This window comes from Podarcis cretensis (assembly GCF_951804945.1).
Source record: "Podarcis cretensis genome assembly, chromosome: 11".
Taxonomy (NCBI): Eukaryota; Metazoa; Chordata; class Lepidosauria; order Squamata; family Lacertidae; genus Podarcis; species Podarcis cretensis.
The window spans coordinates 43,524,597-43,549,740 of NC_137180.1; the positions used below are offsets into that span (position 1 = coordinate 43,524,597).

At 42.1% G+C, this 25,144-nt stretch overlaps 1 protein-coding gene across 1 annotated transcript in view; it reads left to right on the forward strand.

Moving 5' to 3' along the window:
* LOC307226163 (chondroitin sulfate proteoglycan 4-like) overlaps positions 1–24,786 on the forward strand; it is a 38,533-nt gene extending 13,747 nt beyond the window's left edge. The window contains exons 4-10 of the mRNA XM_079994654.1: positions 260–730; positions 1,057–1,233; positions 7,210–7,408; positions 9,061–9,192; positions 13,062–13,231; positions 16,908–17,091; positions 18,313–24,786. Coding sequence (XP_079850780.1) covers positions 260–730; positions 1,057–1,233; positions 7,210–7,408; positions 9,061–9,192; positions 13,062–13,231; positions 16,908–17,091; positions 18,313–20,372 — 3,393 coding nt within the window. The 3' untranslated portion in view covers positions 20,373–24,786. The remainder of the gene's footprint in view (positions 1–259; positions 731–1,056; positions 1,234–7,209; positions 7,409–9,060; positions 9,193–13,061; positions 13,232–16,907; positions 17,092–18,312) is intronic.
* The last annotated feature ends 358 nt before the right edge of the window (positions 24,787–25,144 follow it).

The following is a 25,144-nucleotide window of genomic DNA, read 5'->3' on the forward strand; positions in this document are numbered from 1 at the left end:
TCATACATTTGTATTCTGTGCCAGAATGCAGATTATACACATGCATAGTTTAGCAACAGCTGCCCAAATGGTGCTGTGTCTCTACCAACTCTCCACCAGCAAGCAGCTTTTACAAAAAGCCTTGGACAGACTCAGTGAATAATCTCATAGATGGAGGAGTGTTGTGTTGTACTTTCTAAGGATTAAATGTGAAAACTGTTTTAAAAGAAAGAAGGTGGTTATTCTATGCTTTTAATGCACTGTACATGTAACTTTCAAGGTCGTTCATGAAAACAGTTTGCCATCAGAGATAGAGTTCAAAGTAAGGTCATCTCCAATGTATGGGTACCTTCGGAAGTTTGCATCAGAGGAAGGCTACCTCGGAGCAGAAGAAAATCCAGTTTTGTCCTTCAACCAGGAAGATATCAATGATGGTAACATCCAATATGTGCAGACTGTCTCCGGCCAACTCCAAGACTGGCTTTCCTTGGACGTGACCAATGGAATTCGGGGACTCAGTGGAATAGAAATTGCTGTGGACATCATTCCAAAAGTGATCCCATTAGAAGTACACAACTTCACAGTCACCGAAGGGGGTTCAAAAGTCTTGGATGAAGACGTTATAAAAATCCCTAATAGCCATTTTGCAGGGCTCAAATGTGAATTTGGTTTGATTGAGCCACCGAAACATGGGTGGATTGCAAACTCTAACTTTCCTGGAATGGCACTGGCTCAATTTACCAGAAAACAGGTGAGATTACTGAAAACACAATTCTGTTTTAAATTATTCTTTAAAAAGCAGTTCAGATTATTATTTGGGAACTGTATAACTGGGAGTGGTCAATATTCCATTGATCTCGACAGTATGTTGCTTCTGACAATGAGAAACCTCCCACATTTTAAAGAAACATATTGTCTTCTATTATTGTATATTGTATTGTTTATTGCATATAAAACAGGACAAGAATGATGTGAAAAGTAACATGACAGTTACTTAGGACCATGTAGTGGTTGAATCCTTGCAGTTTCATTTTTGGAACAGGCTAGATTCTTAATTTGGTTACTCTCCCTTTTCAGCTAGAACAAGGATTCATCTTCTATATTCATGATGACAGCGAACAGCTACTTGACAATTTCACCATCATAGCAAACAGCACAGAACTGTGGAAGCAAAGCTTGCCTCAAATGGTATTTGTGACTATTTCACCAGTAAATGATGAACCCCCTGTTATAAGGCGAAACAAAATACTTCGGGTAAGACCTGCATTATTTCCAAAGTTTTTCATCTGGGTTATTTGTGACTTATTTCTGTAAAAGACAGCATGCACAGCTAGAATTGAAAAGGTCGTCCTAAATTCTGTAGAATTACCTTACATGCATGAAAAACATTGGCTAGTATCCAGTTAAGTTTTATTCAGAGTGGAGCCATTGAAATTAAGGAACCTAATTTAGGCCCCATCTGCGCTACACATCTAAAGCCATTTCATACCACTTTAAACAGTCATGGCTGCCCCTAAAGAATCATGGGAATTGCAGTTTGCTAAGGGTGGTGAGAGTTGTTAGGAGACCCCACAGAACTATTATTCCCAGACTAACCTGGAAAGAGAGATTGAGTCTTAAATCATGCTATGCTTTAAAATGCTTCTCCATATTTAATACCCCAACCCTCTGGTATTCAATAGATTTGCCCTTTTATCCCTTCACAACATTTGTAACCCTCCCCTGAGTTATTTCCAACTTGTGCAATGTGCTGTTAGATATTCTGAAGGAGTGGTTAGTTCAGCAACGATCAGTCATTTTGACAATTTACCATTTGAAACTTTCTTCACCTTTTCCTTTTTGGAGGAATAATCCATCTGAGTGAATGATTCACAAGCCCTTTTTAATCAAAAGATTAATCACATGCTCATGATTGGCCTCTTGGGGAATGATATACGGTATGTGGCTTCTGTTTTGGATTATTAAGCCTTTGAATATATTCTAAGCAGAATTGGTCTCCTATATCCTGCCTGTTTCAAGTTAGCAGGAATGCAATTTTATCTAGATGGCATCAACTTGGATCCTCACCAGCCTTTCATGAGTGCAAGGCCTCCTTCCATTTCTGGAGGAAACTGGGACCCTGTTTCTCGGCTAGAGAAACCAGGGGTAGTGCAACATTTTTCACTTATCTCCCCTTCCCCATTCAGATCATCTGCTTTGTGTGCAGAATATCCCAGGTTAAATCCCTGACATCTGCAGGTAGGGCAGGGAATATTCCTTTCCTGAAAATCTTAGAGAGCTGCTGCCATTCAGGGAGACAGTACTGAGGTAGTTGGACCAATGGTCTGTCTGGGAGCCAGTGTGGTGTAGTGGTTAAGAGCGGTAGTCTCGTAATCTGGAGAACCGGGTTCGCGTCTCCGCTCCTCCACATGCAGCTGCTGGGTGACCTTGGGCTAGTCACACTTCTCTGAAGTCTCTCAGCCCCACTCACCTCACAGAGTGTTTGTTGTGGGGGAGGAAGGGAAAGGAGAATGTTAGCCACTTTGAGACTCCTTCGGGTAGAGATAAAGTGGGATATCAAATCCAAACTCTTCTTCTTCTTCTGCCCCAGTATAAGAGAGCTTCCTATGCTCTTATGTCACACACTACTCCAGAAAGTTCCCCAACCTTCCAGAACAGATTTTCAAGAAGCCACAGGAAGCAGAGGGGAGGGAAGATCTGCTGCTTCCCATTCACTTAGTTAGGATCTAAGGTGGCCATCATTTCAAGCATAGGTACAGAAGTTGATCAGTAGTTCAGTAGTATAGTATATCTGTATAACCACAAGGGGGCCATATTTCATTTTTGTGGAAGCTTCTCCAGTCATCAGAAAACAGAATCATAGAATTGTAATGTGAGAAGGTGCCCTGACGATGGTTCATAGCATTTTAGTATTTAATTTAATTGTACAGCAGTGAGGCGTAAACACCCCCACCCCGTTGTAGAAACATCCCCATGGAAGCAGATTCAGTTCAAAGCAGGTGACTTTTAGAATTTAAAGAATAAATAGACAGAATTAAATGATTGTGGATACATTTTGAGCTTTGGATATCCATGAACTCCAACAATCCCTTGTACGGTGGCATAATTTATACTCCCTCCCTCAGATCCACTCAAGTAAAAAAAAGAGAGAAAAGAATCTGGTATTATATTTGTAGAATGTGTTGAGACAAAACTAGGAAAACAGATAATGATCCTTTTTTGGAATGCCCTGAAGTTTATGGGCTGGGCCATGAGGAAGGTAGTGATGTAAAGATTGGGAATCCATGGCAGTTCACATGTTGTTGGGCTCCCCCACTCCCAGAAGGCATGGACAGTTACAGCCCCACAAACTCTGGACAATAACCTCACAGATTCGCCAGCCCTGCTTTAAACCCGTTGAAATCAGGACTCAGTCATAAAAAACATGTCCCATCGATTTACTCAGAACAGACCTGTTGAAATTAATGCACCTAACTTAGCCATTAATTTCCATGGGTCTCCTCTGAGTAAGACATAGTTGACTATGACCTATGTAACAGAATACAACAATAACACTGATGAAATCAAATCAGTAGAGGTGGAGGGAGGAGTTTGGGGGTGGGGGGGTGAAGTGAAAGGGACAAAAAAGCCTGGTTATAAAGGAATATATATATATATATATATATATATATATATATATATATATATATATATGCATGCCAAAAATAGGATCTTCTTCAAGCAAATGTCTCCCTGTATGATGGCTACATCCATTTCTAAGGGTTTCCTGCCCATGTTGGATTCAGTGACATCTGGCATTTCTTAACCAGTTATGGTTGGTTGGTAACCACTGTAATACTGTAGTAACACCTTTCCAGGATTTGGGGAGATGGTAAACACCCACTGTGGTCCCAGAGTTACATTACAACAATAGAAAAATTCAATATTAAAATCATTTCATCATTTTGAAGACATTGAAGTTTTTAAATTTTCTCTGGGCATAGGAAAGCAGGAAGCTGGAGAGTTAATTTTAAATTTAGTTAATTTTAAGAGTTAAATTTAAGAGAGAGTTAATTTTAAATTTGCAATACTGGATCATTTCTTATGGCAAGAAGGGGTTCCTATTTGCTTCCCGTCAAGAAGGGTTGCAACTAGACATTTCTGCACAATAACCTACATTCTTTTTTCTTTCCCTTTTTGAGGCAGGGGCTACTTTATTGTCTCACTCTAAACACACATTCTGGTGATCCCATTTCACAATTAAAGTATCTGTTTTCCCTTAGCAGAGGCATCATCAGGTATCATTTGATGTGGTGGCGGTGTTTCTATTGAATTCAACATGAGAATGAATTTTGTCAAAGATTGCTGTGGTTCTTTTAAATATTACATGAAACCTTATTGCCCAACAGCAGCTTAACATCGGACGCGTTAAGCTACAATAAAATGGGACTACAATAAAATGTGAAATTATAAGTATGTACAAAGGATGAAAGACAAAAGAGGGAGACATTAGCCTTTTCATGAAACAGTGATAATCAGCATGTGAGCAGATCCACATTGATTAGTTCTGCCTCTGACATCATGGATGCCAGATTACCTCTCACCCAATATCTGTACATCTAATGTGAATGTCGGGTGGGGCAAGCCTGCTTGCATGATATAACTCCCACTCACCCATTGATTCAGCCCAGGAGCATTTCTTGTGAATGGTGCTATTGGGCGTAGGGTGTCTTTTCTCAGTCGTTAGCTTCATTCATTTTCTTTTGCAAAGCTTGCATTTGTTCTGAAATGTTGTGGCCAGGGTACAAGTAACTATGAGTGCAGGGGCAGTCGTTTGCACTTCTCAAATCGCAGTCCCTGTTTCCATCCGAGGCCACCACCACCAGTGACGGGAATTTCCGAAACAGTTTGTGATAACAACATACTGATGGGACAGTCAATGAGGTGTCTCTTCCGGGTTTATCCTTATATATTTATAACCAGAGGAACAATATTTAGTTAATTGATCAGAGTAATTGATTAAAAACAATTTGAGGGGATTGTGCAGAAGTGGAGACTTTGATACTGTCCCAGGAGAAGATTATCTTGGAGGTCCAGAATTAGGTGTGAGCAAGACCCCCTAGCATGAAGCAAGTTTCCATGACTGTTTTACCAGTGACGTGGAAGAGACTGGGGGTCGGCGAGGTGGTGAAGAGCTGGAAATCTGTGTTGCAAGCAGTACTGAGGACCATAGCAAGCCTGGTCTGAACAAAGACCTTGGATTCTTATCTCATTATACATGACAAAGCCATTTTTCACCTTCTCACCCCTTGCTTTTTCCTGTAAGACCTATTGCAGTCGTTAAGAGTCGTCAACAGGCTCATCACAGCTATCTGCCAATCACCCATTCCCACCACCCTTCTGAGTAATACCCCTCCCCACCTTCTCACTATATAGAAGGGTCTGGAAACTTCTGTTTCAGTGTATCTGAAGAAGTGTGCATGCACACGAAAGCTCATACCAAGAACTAACTTAGTTGGTCTTTAAGGTGCTACTGGAAGGAATTTTTTTTGTTTTGACCATAGCAAGCCTGTTATTGTGCCAGAAAGCAAACCTACTGAATAGGGAAGCCAAGGTCTAGTTTGGGAGATATTTAGCTCTTTGAGGCATTGCAGAAATGCTAAGTGGGCTCAGAGTAGTCTTATAAGAAAGGGAGTTCCCCTCACATTTTTAATGAACTAAAAATATGGCCCTGATTATACAGTCATACCTCGGGTTGAATGCGCTTCAGGTTGAGCGCGTTTGAGTTACGCTCCACGGCAACCCAGAAGTAACGGAGTGCGTTACTTCCGGGTTTCGCCACTTGCGCATGCGCATGCGCAGACGCTCAAAATGACACACGCAGACGTGCCATCGCTAGTTACGTTTGCTTCTAGATGCGAACAGGGCTCTGGAACGGATCCTGTTCGTATCTAGAGGTACCACTGTAATAGGGCAGCAGATTGTATTTTATCTTTTAAAGTAATTTTTACTGTGAGTACGTATAAAGATGTTTAGATGTTGAATGAGGGAAGTATTGTTTCCTGTGCATGAGAAAAGGGGGAACTGGCCTTCAAAGGTGATTTGATTTATTAAATCTGCATAAATTTTTGCATTAGAAAAATAATAGTTTTAAAGAATAAAACCATACTTTGCTGTTAGATGATGCACACAGAAGACATCAACTTAGAAGAAGCATTCTCCCATCTTTCTCACACAGAATGGAACACCTCTTCAGGAATGACATACATATATGCAGTTTAAAAAGTTAATTAAAATCTGCTGCCCCCATTTTTTTTTTCAGTCAGTCAAAAGTAACATCTCCAAAGAGCCATCACGAGCTGACTTGTCAAACAGTAATGAGGTGGCCTTTCTTTTAAGCCAGCTTTGTTATTTGCTCTTTGATGTTGCAGACACTTTCCCATAATTGTTACACAGCTGCTGCTAGATGGAGCCAGCTTCATTGTGTGGCAGGGGGGAAAATGTCGCAAACTGGAGAACAGAGCAGCCTCCGAAAAAACCAGAAATTAGTCATGTCTGATGAGTATGCATTTATGACAAGGCTTAGCGGATTGGCTAAAGAGCGGTTTGGGGATGGGTCAAGAGAGCTTGCAGAACAGCAGGCAAACCCTGGCCCAGAGGGGTAACTTCTTTTAATCCCTTGCATCAAGAACAACAAAATGTTGTGGCACCTTAAAGACTAACAGATTTATTGCCGCATCAGCATGTGTGTATGTTTCTTTCCCCCTTTTCCCTTTTACTATCTTGCGGCCATGTGCACATTGCAAGCGGATATCCAAGGTATTATTGCTTCTGGCATTCTTCCAAGCCATTTTCTCCTGGCGCCTTTCTTTTGACCCAGACTGTGAGGTGCAGAGCATCAGCATTAGCCCATCTATTTCCCTGTTTGTTTCAGTCATAGATTGGCCTGCAGTTCTAGACTTCAATGAAACACTGCTGCTATTGAGATAGGTATCGAGACAGAGTGAGTCACGCAGACTATCTTTGTAAGCATTCAGCTGCTCTCAGGCTATACACAATTCCTTCTCCTACTGGTTCAATATCTTATTTAAGTCTTTGTAGTTTGAAATGATTTTAATGATGGACCTTCCTAGGTCTTGCCAACCTGCTTTAGTTGCAAAGCTGTACATTTAACCACTTGGGGTAACCGGAATCAATTTGTGTAATTATTTCCTGTTTTTCTCTTGTGTGTGTGTGTGGTTTTTTTTAAAGGTCTGGGTGGGATCAGTCACTGAAATAACTGTGAATGACCTCTGTGCAGAAGATAAAGATTCTTCTCCTGCAGAACTCTTGTACTCTATTTCTCCTCCAAGCAATGGTCACTTGGCACTCAAGTCTTCTCCAAACAAAAGTACCCTTAATTTTACCCAAGCTCATATTGAGGAAGGACAGTTAGTGTTTGTCCATAATGGTATGTCATGTTCATGTATCATCTGTTGAGTGTTGTGATTTATTTTTTGGATATATCTCTTACATTTTAATTCATTTAAGGATGCCGGTATAACCCAACATAATAATATAGGACAGCCTTTGCAAATCTGGTGCCCTCCAGATGTTTCGAACTACAGCTCCCATCAGCCCAAGCCAACATTGATGTCAGATGGAAATACATACTAACAACTCAGAAATCAGGAAGCTAAATTTTAAGACAAGTAAAACCCCCATGGAAATTATTCTGTCCATATTCCATTGATATGAAAGTGGGATATGGGAGGAGCAATGGTATACTATATGACACTTCTCAATCACCTTACAAAGATTGCTCAAATTTTCTTTTTTCTTTTGCAAGCCTAACAATTCCAGAAGAATAAGGGTGCTGAATGAAAAGTGTAGTCGTGACTTGCTACCACCCGAGTCGTGCAAACCAGACCTCCACCACCCATCCCAGTTTGCATATAAGTGCTAAGCCAAACCATGGCATAGTGTGACCGTCTGAGTGTGAAAGATTTTGGAGAGGACATCCCTGCTACTTTGCTCTGCTTCCAGTTCTGGTACTGGTGTGAAGCTGTGAGCTAAGCCATAGGTTGGCTTAGCTTGTTGTCTCAACTCAAGCTCATGGTTGGCCTCCTCCAGACAAAACAAGATCGATAGGCAAGGCTTGTTTTTGGTTTCCAGCTTGCAGTTTGACTGGAAGAGACCAACTACAAGCCTGGGTTTGGATGACAGACGAAGGCAAGCATGGCTTCTCTTTCTGCAGTCCATCAGGATGAGCAAACTTGCCATGATCTCTTCAGAAGCCCACATTCTTGTTCATATGTGCTAAGCTATGGTTTGGCTTAGCAGTACGTCCAAACTGAGCCATTGTCTGTCCCTTTTCCACTGGATCTCTTTTGAATTCTGAAAACTTCTGATGCATTACAAACTAATCCCACCTTCTGTAGATAATGCCACAATAATTTGTCTTGTTTACTCCACTGAGAAGGAAGTAGAGTCAATCACCCACTCAAATCTTTCACTTCGATATGGACACCAGAACATAGGGACCCAGTCCACATGTCATGGTAAACCATAGTTAATAAAACACAAAAAATACATTTCCTGGACTGTATGTCTCCCTCTGCTAATATGTGGAGAAAACAAACTGCGTTCCCTGGCTTATCATTATGACCAAACAAGGCATTTTGGTTTGGTTTGCTTGCAACAAATGACAACCAGCGAGTCAAGAACAAACCTTAGCTACTTATCATGGCTTGTTGATGGTAAAACAAACCACAATTCATGGTTCAGATAACGATTAGCTGGGGATCGTGGTTTGTTTCATCGGTATGCTAGCAGGGAGGAACAAACATACCAGAAAGGAGCAATTGTGGTAAACCTTCAATTATGGCTTACCATGATATGTGAACGAATCTGCTGACTGAAAATACTGAAGTTCAGATTTTTAAAAAAGAATAAAAAGGATTCCATTGTCCAAGGTCCACTTGTAGGTACAAAGATTGTCTGTACATAGAAACCCATCATAGTCATTCCAGATTTATATATTTTTTCTTAGTTACTTAGTTTTACTTTCAGAAGTTTCTGGATAATTTTTGTTGTTATAAGAGTCTATCCATCTTCCCTCAGGGGCCATGTCTGGAGGCTTCAATTTTCAAGTGACAGACGGTCTGAACTTTGCACCTCGACAAATTTTTAGCATCACAGCTCGAACTCTGGTTATTCGCTTAGAAAATAACAATGGACTGGCTGTCTTTCCAGGTGAGACTTTATATTTTTATTTTTAAATATCCAGGAAATAAGAATAAACTCTGGGGCTATGGAATGTCTAACCCAATATTCAGTGTTTAGCTCTTACTTTATGAGAAAGGAAAAAGGGTTTTGGGTGTTGCAAACATGGAGCTCCCACACCATGTTATAAAACAGGAAGCTGCTTTGCATCAAACCAGCCCATTGGTCCAACCTGTTCAGTATTGCTTGCTCTGATTGGCAGTAGCTCACAAGAGTTTCAGAAAGGAGTGTTTACCAGCTGCACCTGGAAATGTCAGGGATTGGACCTGGAGCCCTTTATATGCAAAGCATGTGCTTCACTGAACTGTAGCCTGCCCCTAAGCTGGGGGTTGAGGGCCTGTGGTCCTCCAGATGTTGATGGACTACAGCTCCCATAATCCCTCACCATTGACCATGTAGACTGGAGCTGCTGGGAGCTGGAACCCAAGAACCTTTGGAGTATCACATGTTTCCCATTCCTGCCTTTCCCAACCTAGTGTCCTCCAGAAATTGGACTCCCAACTCTCATCAACCCCAGCCAGCTTAGGCAATGGTCAGATATAATGGGAGTTGAAGTTCAATGGGAGTTGTAGTTCAAGTTGTAGTTGACTTTAGGTCAACAATAATTAATATCTGGTAATAGTCATATGCACATTCACTCAAGTCACGTATGAACTCTCTCAAAGACTATATATTGTCAGACCCTATAGGTGGATGCTGCTAACATGAGACATTCTGTATGTTTCCCATTATGAATCCTAAATCTTGGAAGCAGAGGAATATATGAAATTCTCTCTCTCTCACACACAAATTTACTTAATTTGCGTAATTCAGTATGCTTACAACATTTGGGTTTTACTTTGGTTCAGCATATTTTTATTTATATATTTATTTTATTTACAACATTTGCACAATTCACAATAACTTAATGTTCTCTGGGTGCTGAACAGTAAAAACTACCAACCATGAAAATAAAATGCAGAGCTGCTCATAATGAGCTGATTTAACAAAAGAAGCAAAGCATGAGACTTGGGTTTCAGTCTGAATAAATGTGATCGTATTAAGCTGCATGGGTAAGGCTTTTAAAATCTAAACCCCTGTCCCCGCAGTTGCTTTTGGTCTTCCGAGATAGCTCCAGGCATAAGCTTTTATAGGGGTTTTTATGGTAAGCCAAAGATAATTATAAGCAAACTATTCCTAGTGCAGTTTTGAAGGAGCCATTCCACTATTCCACTTTCCCCATGTGAGAATAGTAATGGATCTCTCCATACATTCAGCTCTGCTCTGCTAGGGCTGCAATAACTGCCAAGATTTTCTCTTGAGCACTTTTTGAGTTAGAAAAGTGCTCATATAAATTAAACACAGCTTTGGCTACTTTGATTCACCTCTCAGTTGTCCTGCATTTCTTAGACCAGGCTCTGCCAAGATGGCGCCTTCTATATGTTTTGGACTACAACTCCCATCACCTCCTGCCTGCCCGCTCTTGGTTGTTGTAGTCCAAAAGTTGACAAAAGCTGTCTTAGGCTTTCTTGCAGTCTTCCTTCCCCCCTGTTTTTGCTCAATTGTTATTAAACAAATGAGAATCTCTCAAATATTGAAACAAAAAAATGTGCTGTGCTTCTATCTTAATTCAGGTTCACTTTTAAAGTTTACTTTATATATTCATCTGGATATCAATCCTGCAAGTTATATATGGAGCTGTGTCTGCTTGTTGGCATTAGATTGGTATTCAGTCTTCAATCCATGTTGCTTCCACCTCCAGAACAGTCAAAGATAGGGCCTTTTTGGTGGTAACTCCACATTTTTGAACGCTATCCCAAATGAGAACAGTTCCATAAAATTGGGCCCACATTACTGGGCACACGCTTCCTCGTGAACATGAGCCGTGGATCTTAGCCACAGGGAACCAGTAACAGTGACCTCCTGAAAACCTCAGTGATTGGGCAAGAATATCAGGGATCAGGCAGTCCTTGAGATGTCCTGGACCCAAGTTGTAAAGGGCCTTGTAGGTTAATGCAAGAACTTTGAACCTGACTGGTAGCATACATCATTTTGCAGCAGCTGGAGGCTCTAGAGCAGACCCAGTGGTAGTCCCACATAGTAAAGTACATTGCAATAATTGAGTCTATGGCACAGCTAGCCATTGGGGCTACCTGAGCCTCCAGTGATAAAGATGGATCTAGGAGCACCCCTAGACTCCAAACCTGTTCTTTCGGAGTGAGTGCAGTCCCATCCAGAACAAGCAATGGGCCAATCTCTCGGACACAAGAGCCACCCCACCCAAAGTGTCTCCATCCAGAGTTCAAGCTCAGATTATCAGCCCTCATCCAGTCCATGATTTCACTCAAGCAAGAGTCTCTAGATCACACAGCATCTCCTAACTCAGATATTATGGAGAAGTTGTGTGTCATGAGTATGCTGATGACACTTTGCTCCAGAACTCCTAATGACCACACCCAGTGGCTTTAGATGTAGGGAACAAGATTGTACCCTGCAGTACAACATAACCCAAGGACCGTGTTGGTTAGGCTGGTCCTTTTTAAAAAAATCCTGTCCTTTTTCTAAGTAGTTGAGGCTGGGAAATGTAGTATCCCTTCCTTTTATCTTCATGATAACCCTAGGAGGTGGTCTTAGTTAAGTTGAGAGAAGGTTAGCAGTCCAAGGTCTTCCAGTGGCTATTATGGCTGAGTAAAACAAAGTTAACTGAATAACATCCTAAAGCACTGCCTGTTTCAAGACACTAAAAGCATATACAGTGGTACCTTGGGTTACATACGCTTCAGGTTACATACACTTCAGGTTACAGACTCCGCTAACCCAGAAATAGTGCTTCAGGTTAAGAACTTTGCTTCAGGATGAGAACAGAAATTGTGCTCTGGTGGCACGGCGGCAGCAGGAGGCCCCATTAGCTAAAGTGGTCTTCAGGTTAAGAACGAATTAAGTACTTAACCTGAGGTACCACTGTACTTACATCTATGATTCTAAAATACATGATTCTGTGATACTGCCAATTTCAAGACAATTAAATGATTTGCAGTTCATTTCTTATACTAGTTTCTTATACTAGTTTAAACTGAACTAGTTTAAAAGTTTTTTTTTTTATAAAAAAAGGTTTCTTTATTCTTACTGTCCTTTCTGTAAGTTTGGTTGAGTTCCTGCTTGGCCTCTTTGACCCATTATATAATAGCCATCTGTTGAGTGCATAATGTAGCAACAAAAAACGTTAACCACATAAGCATGGATGTTATTATTGGTGAAATACATCATTGTGGATTGCAGACAATATTTTGCTGGAGCAATGTATCAGTTTTGTTTTAATTACCTTGATTTCTCCAACCCAATATTGCATTTCTAGATTTCGGTTTAATGCTTTATAATTCTCGGTAGAAATAAAACAAGTTACTTAGTAGTTCTCCTGCTGATCAATTTCCCCTTAAACTTTGCTGCACTGAGCTTCTACAAATGAAGAGAGAACCTGTTCTGAACAGTAACAAAGAGCTGATTCAAACATGCAGAAATTATGGGTGGTATTCAGTTAAATTATGGGTGGTATTCAGTTAAGTTTTACTGAGAAGACACCCACTGAAATTAATGAACTTATTCATGTTCATTCATTGCAGTGGGTTTACTCTGAGTAAAACTTAGTTGACTACCACCCTAGAAGTTGAACAGTTCTTCCTAGACCATACTACTTCAGACTGGGAGTTCAGTTGGCTTTTGTACATTAAATTGGGAGGGACCACTGCCTTGTCCTTGGGTGGCAAAATGTCTTGAGCCAGCCAATTACAATTGCACGTTAAGCAATTTATATGCTAAAAAGTGCTCAGTGCAATATTAATATACTGCTTATAATTATTCAGGTTCTAAGAAACCCATTACATCTCACCATCTAAAAGCTGTCACCAATGAAGTAGCTGAGTCGGAAAACAGAACTATACTATTTACTGTTGCAAAATCCCCGAAACTTGGAAGACTCATCAGTGTCTCTGGTAATAGCACACAGGATATTACAAGTTTTACGCAATCCATGGTAAGAGTCCGTTTTACTATGGGTGTCGGCAATATGGCTTTGTAACAAATACTTCTCTGCTGTCCGTTATGTTTACACACTTATTCGAGGGGAATTAGACAGTATTTTCACAGAAAAATTCCTACCCTTTTCATTTGATCAATATGGGCAGAAGCTTGTTAGGGACAATATTATACAGCAGGGATTCCCAAAGCGTGAGCCATGGAATTCAGATGGTCTGTGTGGCTTGCCTGTACAAATACAGTTAAATATCACACAGTTGCTACAGCAGCCAGAAGAATTACTAAGTGTTCCACCAAGACCCACAACAATTCATGAATGGTTTGGGGGTTGGGGGCATTTGGGAACCACTGTTATATGGTGTGCTAAGTTTAATGTGAAGGGTCAACATTTACTAAACCTATGTAAGAAAAGGGAGTGGAAGATTATGGCAATATATATATCCTCAACGTTATAGAAACCAAGTTTGCATTTGTTCTGGGGAAACCTTATAAATTTGAGGGAGTGCAGTGTATAGTTGCTAAGAGGCTGAACTACAGGAAGTTTCTAGTTCAAATATTGCCTCTGCTGTAAACTGATTAGTAGAACAGTTTCAAACAAATTTATTCAGAAGTAATAACCTTTTTTTTTTAAAGAGGGCTTTACTACCTGCTAATTTAAAAGTATGATTGCATCCCAAGTGACTTCGGGCAAGTTACTCTCTCCTGAGCTAAAATGTGCATATGAGAAAAGTTGCTCTAAAGAAATAAAACAGACTTTGTTTCTTGGTAATATGATGCAACAGGCACTATCTTAGAAGAAAGAGGGTTTCCCCACACTATCGTCTTACACAGGAGGGAATGCGTATTTTAAGTCAGCACTTGCCACCTGTAGTTTTCATAAGTGCTTGTGTTGGTTTTAAAACAAGTAAAATTCTGCTGAATTTCTGAAGGTTCCTTAGATCAGAGTTAATCAAAATATTTAAATGAATTAATCAGCTAAATGTTGTCGCCCTAAGAATACGGTTACAAGATTGCTGTAAAGGGGTGTGGATCCGAACCCCACATTGGGCAAAAGATTCTTACATCGGAGGAGGTTGGACTAGTAGATGAACCTTGAGGTCCCTTCCAACTCTACAATCGCAGTAATGGCCTGGCTGGGACGTACCTTTCTCATCTGATTGACCATAGTTTCCTGGTTCGGACATAATGAGAAACTATGGTTAGTTAGGTCAAATCCCATTTAGAATAAAGCAGGGAAGAGGCAATGCAAGGACAGCACACAGGGACAAGGCTTGAGCCTGTCTCAGTTTATTAAGCTGAGATATATACAGCCAAACCATGTCAACAAATGTGATGTATTTAAAATATTCTAAAGCACAATATTACTGACTCTAAATTCTGATTATTGACTTCAGTTTTAATTAAGACAGTCTTGTCGATCCTTCCTTTACTTTTCTGAAAGCAGCACATTTCCATAGTCATGTTGCAGGCAGCAGAAGCAATGGTGCTGCCAGGTTGTGAGGTGGTTTGGGGCGCCAGCATCACTTCCTTTACCCCCCAGCCCCCTCATGCTGCCCAAGTTGCTCCTTCCACCCTGCTTTCCAAGTAGCGGCTAGATGTTTCTTCCTTTCGTTTTGCAGTGGGGAGGGGATAAAGGAAAAATAATCTGCTTGTTACCTTCCTGCTACCAGGATGGTAAGAGGAAGGGGGGAGAATGGATCGGCTTTTCCTTCTTTCCCCCAAAACAGAACAAAGAAAAAGGGGCATATTCTTCCACCACTCCTTACCTGCCATGTGGGGAGTGAACAGTGTTAGCATTTCACTCCTCCGTTGCTGGATGTGTGATTGTTACATCACATGTCTGTGTTTCCTTTCTAGGCTTGGAAAGTGTGAGAACGGAAGCTAGTCTTATCTCTTCTACTCTATTGTACTGTCGTACTTTCTTTCTTTCTCTCTCTCTCTTGGAGAAGAAAGAGGAGAGACACCATGATTGCTTTTTGCTGTATATGTTGTTGTTGTTGTTTAGTCGTTTAATTGTGTCCGACTCTTCGTGACCCCATGGACCAGAGCACGCCAGGCACTCCTGTCTTCCACTGCCTCCCACAGCTTGGTCAAACTCATGTTGGTAGCTTCAAGAACACCGTCCAACCATCTCGTCCTCTGTCGTCCCCTTCTCCTTGTGCCCTCCATCTTTCCCAACATCAGGGTCTTTTCCAGGGAGTCTTCTCTTCTCATGAGGTGGCCAAAGTATTGGAGCCTCAGGTTCAGGATCTGTCCTTCCAATGAGCACTCAGGGCTGATTTCTTTAAGAATGGGTCGGTTTGATCTTCTTGCAGTCCATGGGACTCTCAAGAGTCTCCTCCAGCACCATAATTCAAAAGCATCAATTCTTCAGCAATCAGCCTTCTTTATGGTCCAGCTCTCACTTCCATACATCACTACTGGGAAAACCATAGCTTTAATAATACGGACCTTTGTTGGCAAGGTGACGTCTCTGCTTTTTAGGATGCTGTCTAGGTTTGTCTGTCTAGGTTTGTGCTGTATATATCGCTTAATAAATACTTAGAATGCACACACCAACGCTCCACTTTGTTTCTGCTAAACTCTCCTGAGTGAGCGTGCACATAGTTTTCTGATATGTGTCGCTGGAAACGTGCTGGGACTGAAGATTTATGGACGTCCCGAGCTGCGCTTCATAAGGAAGATGCCCGGAGAGGTTTGTCTCATTCCGGGGGCTGCGTGTGCCCCCCCGGCGTGTTTCGACAAACAGATCACTTTTTCTAATATTGTTTTCAGTGCTTTAGGTAGAGATGGTTAGTGCACCAGCTTTGCAGAATTAAAGATGTCAGGCACGACTGTCTGCAGCATCACTCAGACGTCTTTATTGCCTCCTCTGTGAAATGTTTAGGGGGGGGGGAGCTGCTCAGGGACTGTCACTAGTCTGACCCTAGTGGTGCCACTGAGAGGAAGGAAGCTCGCTTGTGTGCTAATGTGCCTGCCTGTTCTTCTTGCTGTTGCAGTTTACAGTGGTACCTCGGGTTAAGTACTTCATTCGTTCCGAAGGTCCGTTCTTAACCTGAAACTGTTCTTAACCTGAAGCACTACTTTAGCTAATGGGGCCTCCTGCTGCCGCTGCGCCGCCGGAGCATGATTTTTGTTCTCATCCGGAAGCAAAGTTCTTAACCTGAAGCACTATTTCTGGGTTAACAGAGTCTGTAACCTGAAGCGTATGTAACCTGAGGTGCCATTGTATATTGTACCATATGAAGTATTCAGACATGAAGACACCCAATAAAACCACAATGTAAAAACTAAAAATGCACTCCCTTATGGGTTTTCACCTTCCCGAACAGTATTCCTAGGTAAGGGATTCTGGATTCGAAGGCATTCTTCCTTTCACTTGTGAAAGCACCAAGGTCTCCCACTGAGCACTCGTTGCCATGAACCAGTGGATTTGTTAGCCGGCTTGAGGGTAAACCTTTTGTATTACACATAGAATTAAGGTTTTGCGGTCATGGAGTTCCCACAGCACTTTCACAGGATTATAGGTTTTAACTCTGAGGTTTGGCCCAATTCCACATGTGAAGTAATTCTTTTCTGTAGGCCAAAGAATTAGCTGGAAACTTGTTTTGGACCAGTTCTGCTGTCTTACCTGCATGTTCCAGTAATTTGTTTTTCCTCTCTCCTCTGGACAGGTAGATGAAGGGATGCTCATCTATGAGCATGCAAATAAGGAGGCAGTTTATTGGAATGCACAGGATTATTTTACCTTTACAGTCTCCTCCCCACCAGCAGCTCTGGATCCTCAGGTGTTTCTCATTAATATTTCTTACGAAATTAAAGGACATGATCGGACCACTCAGCTACTTGCAAATACAGGTAAAACCAGTATATTGTTTTCAATCACATTTGTATGATTGAGGAACTCACGACAGCTCACCCCTTTCTCTCTCATAAAACTAGAATCTCGGGCCATTTAAGGAAGCTGAAAGTTTGACAGTGAGTAAAGTACTTCTTCACACAGTGCATAATTAAACTATAGGCCGCAGGTGGCACTGTGGTCTAAACCACTGATCCTCTTGGGCTTGCCGATCAGAAGGTTGGTGGTTTGAATCCCTGCAACGGGTTGAGTTTCTGTTGTTCTGTCCACTGTGGCAGGAAGATTAATAGTGTTTCTGTGTGCTCTGGCTTCCATCACGGTCCTCCTCCGTGCGCCAGTAGCACTTTATTCATGCTGGCCACATGACCCAGAAAGCTGTCTGTGGACAAACGCCGGTTCCCTCAGCCTGAAAGCGAGGTGAGCACCATAACCCCATAGTCGCCTTTGACTAGACTTAACCACCCAGGATCCTTTTTTTTAGTTAAACTATGGAATTTGCTTGCATAAGATTTAGCCACCTGCCTAGATGGCTTTAAATGAGGATTAGACAAACTCATGGAAGATGAGAAACAATGACTTGCTCTACTGCCAATGTCTATATATCTGGTTGCTGGGAATCTTTAGTGGGGAGAGTGTTCATGTACCCAGGTCCTCAATGCGCGCTTCCCACAGGTATATGGTTGGGCACTGTGAGAACTGGAGGCTAGACAAGATGGGCCTTTGGCCTGATTTAGTGGGAGTCTTTCTATGGTCTTAGGTTCTTTTTATCTTCATGACTACTCAGTGAAGTAAGAGGAATGAGTGGCTCAAGGTCATTTCATGTATGTGCAGGGACTAGAGCTCAAGTTTTGCTGACAAATTCGAACACTTATCTTACTCCACACTGGGCCTCCTATTTATTTTGGCTAGTTAGAGCAACTCCTCTGCGCAAATTATTAAAAGTATAATTTGTTTCCTTCCATTCCAATGGCAAACTAAGTAAACGGCTACTTCTTTCCCAACATTTCCTAAACTCGTTCTCCCCCTACATCTCCTTTTTTAGTCTTTTGTCTAGTTTCTGTTTTGGAAATTATAGATCCTGCCTCAGATAGAAAGAACTTCAGAGAGAAGTTTGTGTTTCCCTACTCATTAAAATATTATAATCTATCGTAGCCCTCTAAATCATTATTTCTTGCTACTGTGAATTAAAACTACTTTTTCTTTCTTTGAAAAAACAATAGGTGCTGTTGTCCATGAAGGAGGCAAGGTTTTAATTGACAAAACTAACCTAGATGGTTCAAATTTGCTCTTTAAATTACCCGAGACACAACGTTCTGCATATGAAGTATGGTATCAAGTGATATCATTGCCCCTGCATGGCAGAATTGTGGTGGGAGAAAGAAACATTACTAGGGAGAAACCCAATTTCTCCCAATACATCCTTAACAAATTTGGAATCACCTATATACATGATGACTCTGAATCACTCATGGACCAATTTATTTTTGCTGTGTGGCTAAACCAGAAAGGCAAGTCTGCAGTGAAACCCGATTCTGGTATTTTAGAAGAGACATTTAATATCACTGTTGTGCCCGTGAACGACCACACTCCAGAGCTAAAGACAAAGCAGCTACATTTGAATGTTTTACAAGGAGATACAGCAGTTCTAGGACCAGAAAACCTAAAAGTGGAAGACTTGGATAACACCCCGGAAGAGATCAAATACACTATCATAAGCAATCCCGCGAATGGCTACCTAGCATTGCAGATGCATCTCAACGAATCCATCAAGGATTTTACACAAGCTGATGTCGATGGTGGCAGAGTCTGGTTTGTGCAAGATGGAACTTCTTCCTCTGGGGTCTTCTACTTTAGCGTGACAGATGGAAAACACCGTCCACTGTACAAGCTTTTTAACCTTGAGGTGACACCCATGTCCGTCACCTTGGTCAACCTAACAGAGGTGGTGCTTTCACAAGGGCAGAGCAGTGCTGCTATTACGAATGTACACCTTTCGGCAACCACAAATGGGAGAAACGCTGAGATCAGTTTTGAAGTAACAGAACCCCCCAGATACGGGCATTTATTGATCGGCAACGAGCGCGTCACCAAGTTTTACCAAGCCGATTTATATGCAAGTAGATTAGTGTATTGTATGACGGACCTCACCGCAACTGGCGATAGGCTGGGATTCATGGTGTCCACATTGGACAGTAATCTAACAGGACAAGCTATGAACATCACGATCCAGCCTCTTGTGCGAACGGTACTTGGCTTGAACATTCCAAATAGGGCGACTTACCAGCTAAAAGCCAGCGACCTGGATGCTTCGCAGCTGGCAAACTTGACAAACAGCAACCCCAAGTTTGAAGTGATGGTGCCTCCAGCTTATGGGAAAGTGCTAAGGAGGTCATTAAGCAATTCTAAAAGTGAAGCTTCTAAAAGTGAAGCTGCATTCACACAGAGCGACATTGACAAGGGTGCTATATTCCTCAAGGCAGATGCCAATATGACAGGGGTTGATGTATTAAATGATTCCTTCACATTTGTGCTCAGAGCAGACAAAGTGCAGCCTGCCATGGGCCAGTTTCACTATGCCATAGTGCCACACGATCCCTCGCTGATTCAGATGATTACACCGGAAATGCCTCTCTTAAGTACTAGTGCAAACATTTTAAAGACTTACACCGTTACAAAAAATGAACCTGTGATTTTTCCAGAGGGTGACAGGCACACTGAAGGACCAAGCCACACTCCATGGCATAACCAAAATCACCAGGGGCATCAAAACGATAAAGAGGCATGGTTTAACGAGGAGGTTGCAAGAGGCAGATCTGCCTGGGCTGAGACCACCATCAAAACAAGCTCCAGAAGCACCTGGGCTCAGCCCCCTCATAGCAGCAACCGACTGCTCATCATTGTACCGCTCGCCGCTGTGGCAGTTCTGTTCATTGCGAGTGCAGTGGCCGTTTGCGTCTTCCTAATGTGTCATAATCCCAAAAAGACCAAGCCTCTCGTTGCAGGCCAGCCACCAGCAGCTCTCGGCAGCCCAGGCTTTTGCCAGGAAAGGCGTTTGACTGTCCCCGTGGTCACAATGACACCCCTGCTAGAAGGCACAGGCAAAACAACCACCTTCCCGTTCATGGCGGTCAGACGGGAGCATCTTCATCCTGTGCCAGTTGCCCCAGCTCCAGCCAAAGAAAGTCTTCTGCAAAGCAGCTGGTCGAGACTTGACCCGGAAATGATCCAGCACTGTCGGAAAACCAACCCAACTTTGAAGCGCAACCAGTATTGGGTCTAGTGTGCTATTGCATCAACTGAGGAACATGTGGGCTTTTTCCATTTTGACACTGGGTTGCTTTTGATGGCATGTATTTATTTTAGGTTAAAATATGCATTCCCTGGTTGTTGCCTCATTAGAAGCCCTGGCAGGTCAAGTGAATATCTTAGTGGACTTTCAGCTAGAGCTTCAGACCCTGGGGCTGAGTGTGGCCACCCAGGCAACTTTACCTGGCTTCTGGGACTCTCCCCAACCACCCTCCTCAGTAGTCCTGCTTTGCATCCTCCCTGAGTCTGTTTGCCTGGCTAGAATGAGTCCTCTGAAAAGTTGTCTGGATGGAGGGCAGAGAGGGATGTGTGAGGATGTGTAGAGACAAACATAGGACTCAGCTACGTTCGTAAAGATAAAGCGCTTTATATGTGTTAACAACACTGTGACGCCAGATGGCACTGTGGAGTCCCGTCTTTCGCCAACGGGATTTCGCTGTATGAAGTTTACAACGTGTTTAATCGAATTGCTTCTTTGATCTGTCTAGATCCAGCCCTACAGGACAAAAGTAGAATTAGCACGCCTTGTTCCATCCACGTCCATTGCTGGCTCCCAGCCACCACTGGCATGCAGCCCAGAAGGGAAGGTAGTTTTTTTAAAAAAGGTAACCCACCCCTGAACTAGATACTTAAGGTCCAATCTTGTTGGTCAGTGCACAAGCAAAAAACCCCCAGAAAGAGGAACAGGGACCACTTCATCCCACTTTGGGTGGCTTGGCAGTATTGGGGGAATATCTAAGATGATGTGCCTACTTCCCAACATGCCTCAATGCTATTCTGCTTGGAGCAGCTGGTATTTCCAGAGTTAGTGCATGCAAAAACTCTTGCATCAGGGTGAGGAGCCTTTATTCTGTTGAGTACTGCATTCTCTCAGGGGTTAACCACCACATGCTAGGGGTAGTTTGGGCTTGAGCCAGAAGTGGGCAGAGTCAGACCTGAAATGAGTGAACCTCTCCCTTTCTCTCTCTCTGCCACCTTTTCTTTTGGTTTCTGCCCCCCTTCTCTCAATCCTTTTCCCTCTTGCTACCCGCCAAGACTTAAGCAGAGGGCCACATCCCTGTAGAAATAGCTGGGGACAGAAGTGTCCTAAAGGCAAAGGTAGTTTAGAGGCTGAGGTTAGGGCTTAACTCTGCAGTTCTCAACCTGTGGGCCCCCAGATTTTGTTGGACTACAACTCCCATCACCCCTGAGCTCTGGCCTTGCTAGCTAGGGGTGATGGGAGTTGTAGTTCAACAACATCTGGGGAGCCACAGGTTGAGAAAGGCTAGCTTAACTGGTGAACTGCAAGGAGGGTGTATTTTGGGGTCTTAGAGCTACTCTAAATCACAGCAGGGAATTGGTGCAACATTCTGATAAGCACTGTGAAGCTTCCAGATTGGCCAGGCTTTTGCCTTGTCAACAGATGTTGGAACAAAGATGGAGCCTTGATATCTAACGTGACTTGCAGGGTTTGTACCTGCCATAGTTTGCTGGTTTGGATGTAATGGCAAGTTATGGTTTGCCCCAGACCAGGAAGTTACGGATCAAGTGGAGCACACGGGGGAAAAGGGCGTGTGCAAACACAGGGCTTTTTCAAGTATTGCCAAGCTATGGTTTGGTGTGACAGCCAAACCATAAATATCTTATCAATCACATAATACTTTGTATCCTTCTATGCACATTTGTAGACTTAGGGTTTCATGGGTAAAATATGCAATTTTTGACTCGAGAGTCTCTATTTTCAGAAAAGTGTCCATTTTGTTACTTTTGCAATCAGCTGGGGAATGTGTGCAAATGCTTCTATGCAACAACAATTTTAAAAAATCAAACTTGATATCAGCAGTTTTGCACCCTCTCTCGTATACTGAGCCTACTTGCTTTTAAAAAGATTTGGATATTCTCCTCCCCCACCAAAATAATGGGCATGGTGCTAATCTCTACCACATCCTTCTGACCTTGGCACAATCAGAAGGCACAACTGGAAGACAAAACAGTGTCATGGTGATTTTGAAAGGTATTTGTTTAGGTCTGTGAGCAAGGAAGCCACAATTCTCTTGAGCAGATGAAATGGATGGCATAGGGCATGTGCTGTTGTGTGTGTTTTTCGTTACAAATGCTGAACGTAGTTAAAAAAATACATGCTTCACCTCTCACCCGTATAGCAAATCTGCATGGTCGTCGGCCAGTCTGCAGCATTATCTTTATGTTTATGCCTTAGTCTAGAGCAATATATCCTCTTGTATATTGCCAAGCCTGGGCCAAAATTCTGTCTCGAGTTGCACAAAATAAGAACTGATTTAGCTTGAAACAGGTTCAGTAAGAACTCTGTATTAGAACAGCAGAAATGAAGCTGTTTTGTTGTATCACAGAATGTGTTCTTCAGACTACTATATGAAGTTGAAACAGAAATACACTGTAAAACACAGCAACACTTACCACAAGTCTGTAGAGTCAAGCGTGAGCCACCCATCACATACTACGGTCTGCCAGGGACTTGACGTCCAGTTTCTCTTGTCCTAGGTTGCCAACAAGATATACCTGTTGGTCTGTGTTCTGCTGTTGGGTTATGCGCTGCGGGCCACTCTGAAAATTTCAGTTTCTCATTTTTCCGATCTTCAGTTTCCCACATTTCCTAATCAGTTTGTGAATTTTCTTGTGAATTTTATTTTTAGTCTTCATGAAAATTCGCCAACCCTTTAGTGTGAATTTCTCCCAATATGCTTAGTTTTATAAAGCAATTTCCCTCAGTATAATGCATTTTCATTTGTTATTTTCACAAATACATGCTTTTCTATACGACCTAGTGCATTCACCCCCTTAATCATTACTTGACAGGTGAACTGCACTGAAAAAAATTAGAGAAATGTGAATTTCAAAGGATGGCTCAGTTTTAGTTCACATATTGTTTTGGAAAGCGAGAATTAGGTTTGCCTATAAAGGTAAACTGGATCAAATTTCTCCACCACCCCTAGTTGTGGGGGCCTGATGCCATTCATGCTTAAATACCACAGAAGACTGCTGCACAGTCAGTGCGTTATTTTATTCTTGTTTGGTTGAAATTGCATTGCTGCAAGCTTTCAGTTATCATTTCTAAGGAAAATACGCTTTTTTAAACAATTCGGGTAAGCTTTATTTGAAATGTTAAGGAGAGTATTTCTTCTAGAAATCATGACTTAAAGCTTGCAACAGTGTGATTTAGCTACCAAAGGGTCCAACCTTTCCCTCTGCTTTAGATATTGACAAAATGCATGCTTGTTTCAAAAGGTGCAGAAATGAGAGGTGACTATACGTATGTGTGAGTGTGTGTGTGTGTGTGTGTGAGAGAGAGAGAGAGAGAGAGAGAGAGTACTTAATAATACATCAGAATATGTAAAAAGACAAAATAGCTTTGGGACAGTCAGCTGGTTAGTTAATGACATTTCTCATTTCAAAAAGTAACTATTCTCATCCCAAGATGTACGTGTCTAGACCCACACATGGCACTGAGCTGCTATTGTTTTCTTGTTTTAAAAGAAAAGCAGCCTGCATCGTTGCAAGACGCAGCTTGCCATACACCGGAACTGCTGTTGCATTGAGAAATCTTTCCAGTCTGCTATGTGCTGTTGGTACAATGCCACAAAAGTCGGCTCCACTGATTGCAAGCGGGAAAAGGAAAACAAATGAAATGAATGAAATGGGAAAATGTTGCATTCTGGCTGGATTTCATTTTTTTTAAGCTTGTAATACTGCAGCCATAAAAGTGGAGGAGGGAGAAATTAAGACTAATCAATCCCCTCCCACATCCAGTACTTTGCTGGTTTTGCACTGGCAGTGGGGTAGAAAGTAGAGTAGCACTTTTGAGCTCCCCTGTCCTCTTACATTTTGATTGGGTTTACTGAATTCTGCCATATGAGCTTCGCTGCTGGCGTAGTTTCCTTCCTGAATTGTTTTTTGGGGAAGACTTGGGATGCTTGGGATTCATGCTTTCCCCAGATCTGTCCCCAACACATACTCCCTGTTAGTTTCTATCAGCATTGGCGTTGTGATTTCAGGGAAGGCAAGGGTTGTGAAAGTTTCTTTGGTAATGGAAAACAGGATTTATGGGGTTGGGCCTCGCTATGTGAAGGCAAGCTTCTCTCTTTGTCCTCCGAGGAGGAAACCCACCCCATCCTACGGTCCAGGTAGACATCTTCCCATGAATTGCAAGATAAATTGTTCCTTGCCCCCTGCTGCTTTTTGTTACACTGGGATTTGAGAATAGCGTTTGATTTCCAAAATCACAAAGCTGAATTGTGATAAATTGGCTTTTATACACAAAGTATATTTTATACAAGGAAAATGTATGTTGCAAAATAATTTATGAAAAAGTAAAACTATAATGTAGAAATGCAATATGGTTTTATTCCTCTGCAAATAAAATCTAACGTCAAGTTCCTTTGTCTTTTTTTAATTTGTAGCACATACTGAAATCTTGGTAGGTTTTGCCATATATTATGTGCAGTACATTACACCCATGCTACTGGAGGTGGCTCATATTATAGCCATGTCTTCCATTGATCCTGGGGCGAGGACACATGTATATATTATTGAGGCTCCAGTTACCCCTTGCATCTGTTCTGCTGTCTTATTTATTGCTGTACAGTGGTACCTCGGGTTACATACGCTTCAGGTTACATATGCTTCAGGTTACAGACTCTGCTAACCCAGAAATAGTGCTTCAGGTTAAGAACTTTGCTTCAGGATGAGAACAGAAATCGTGTGGCGGTGGCGTAGCAGCAGCGGGAGGCC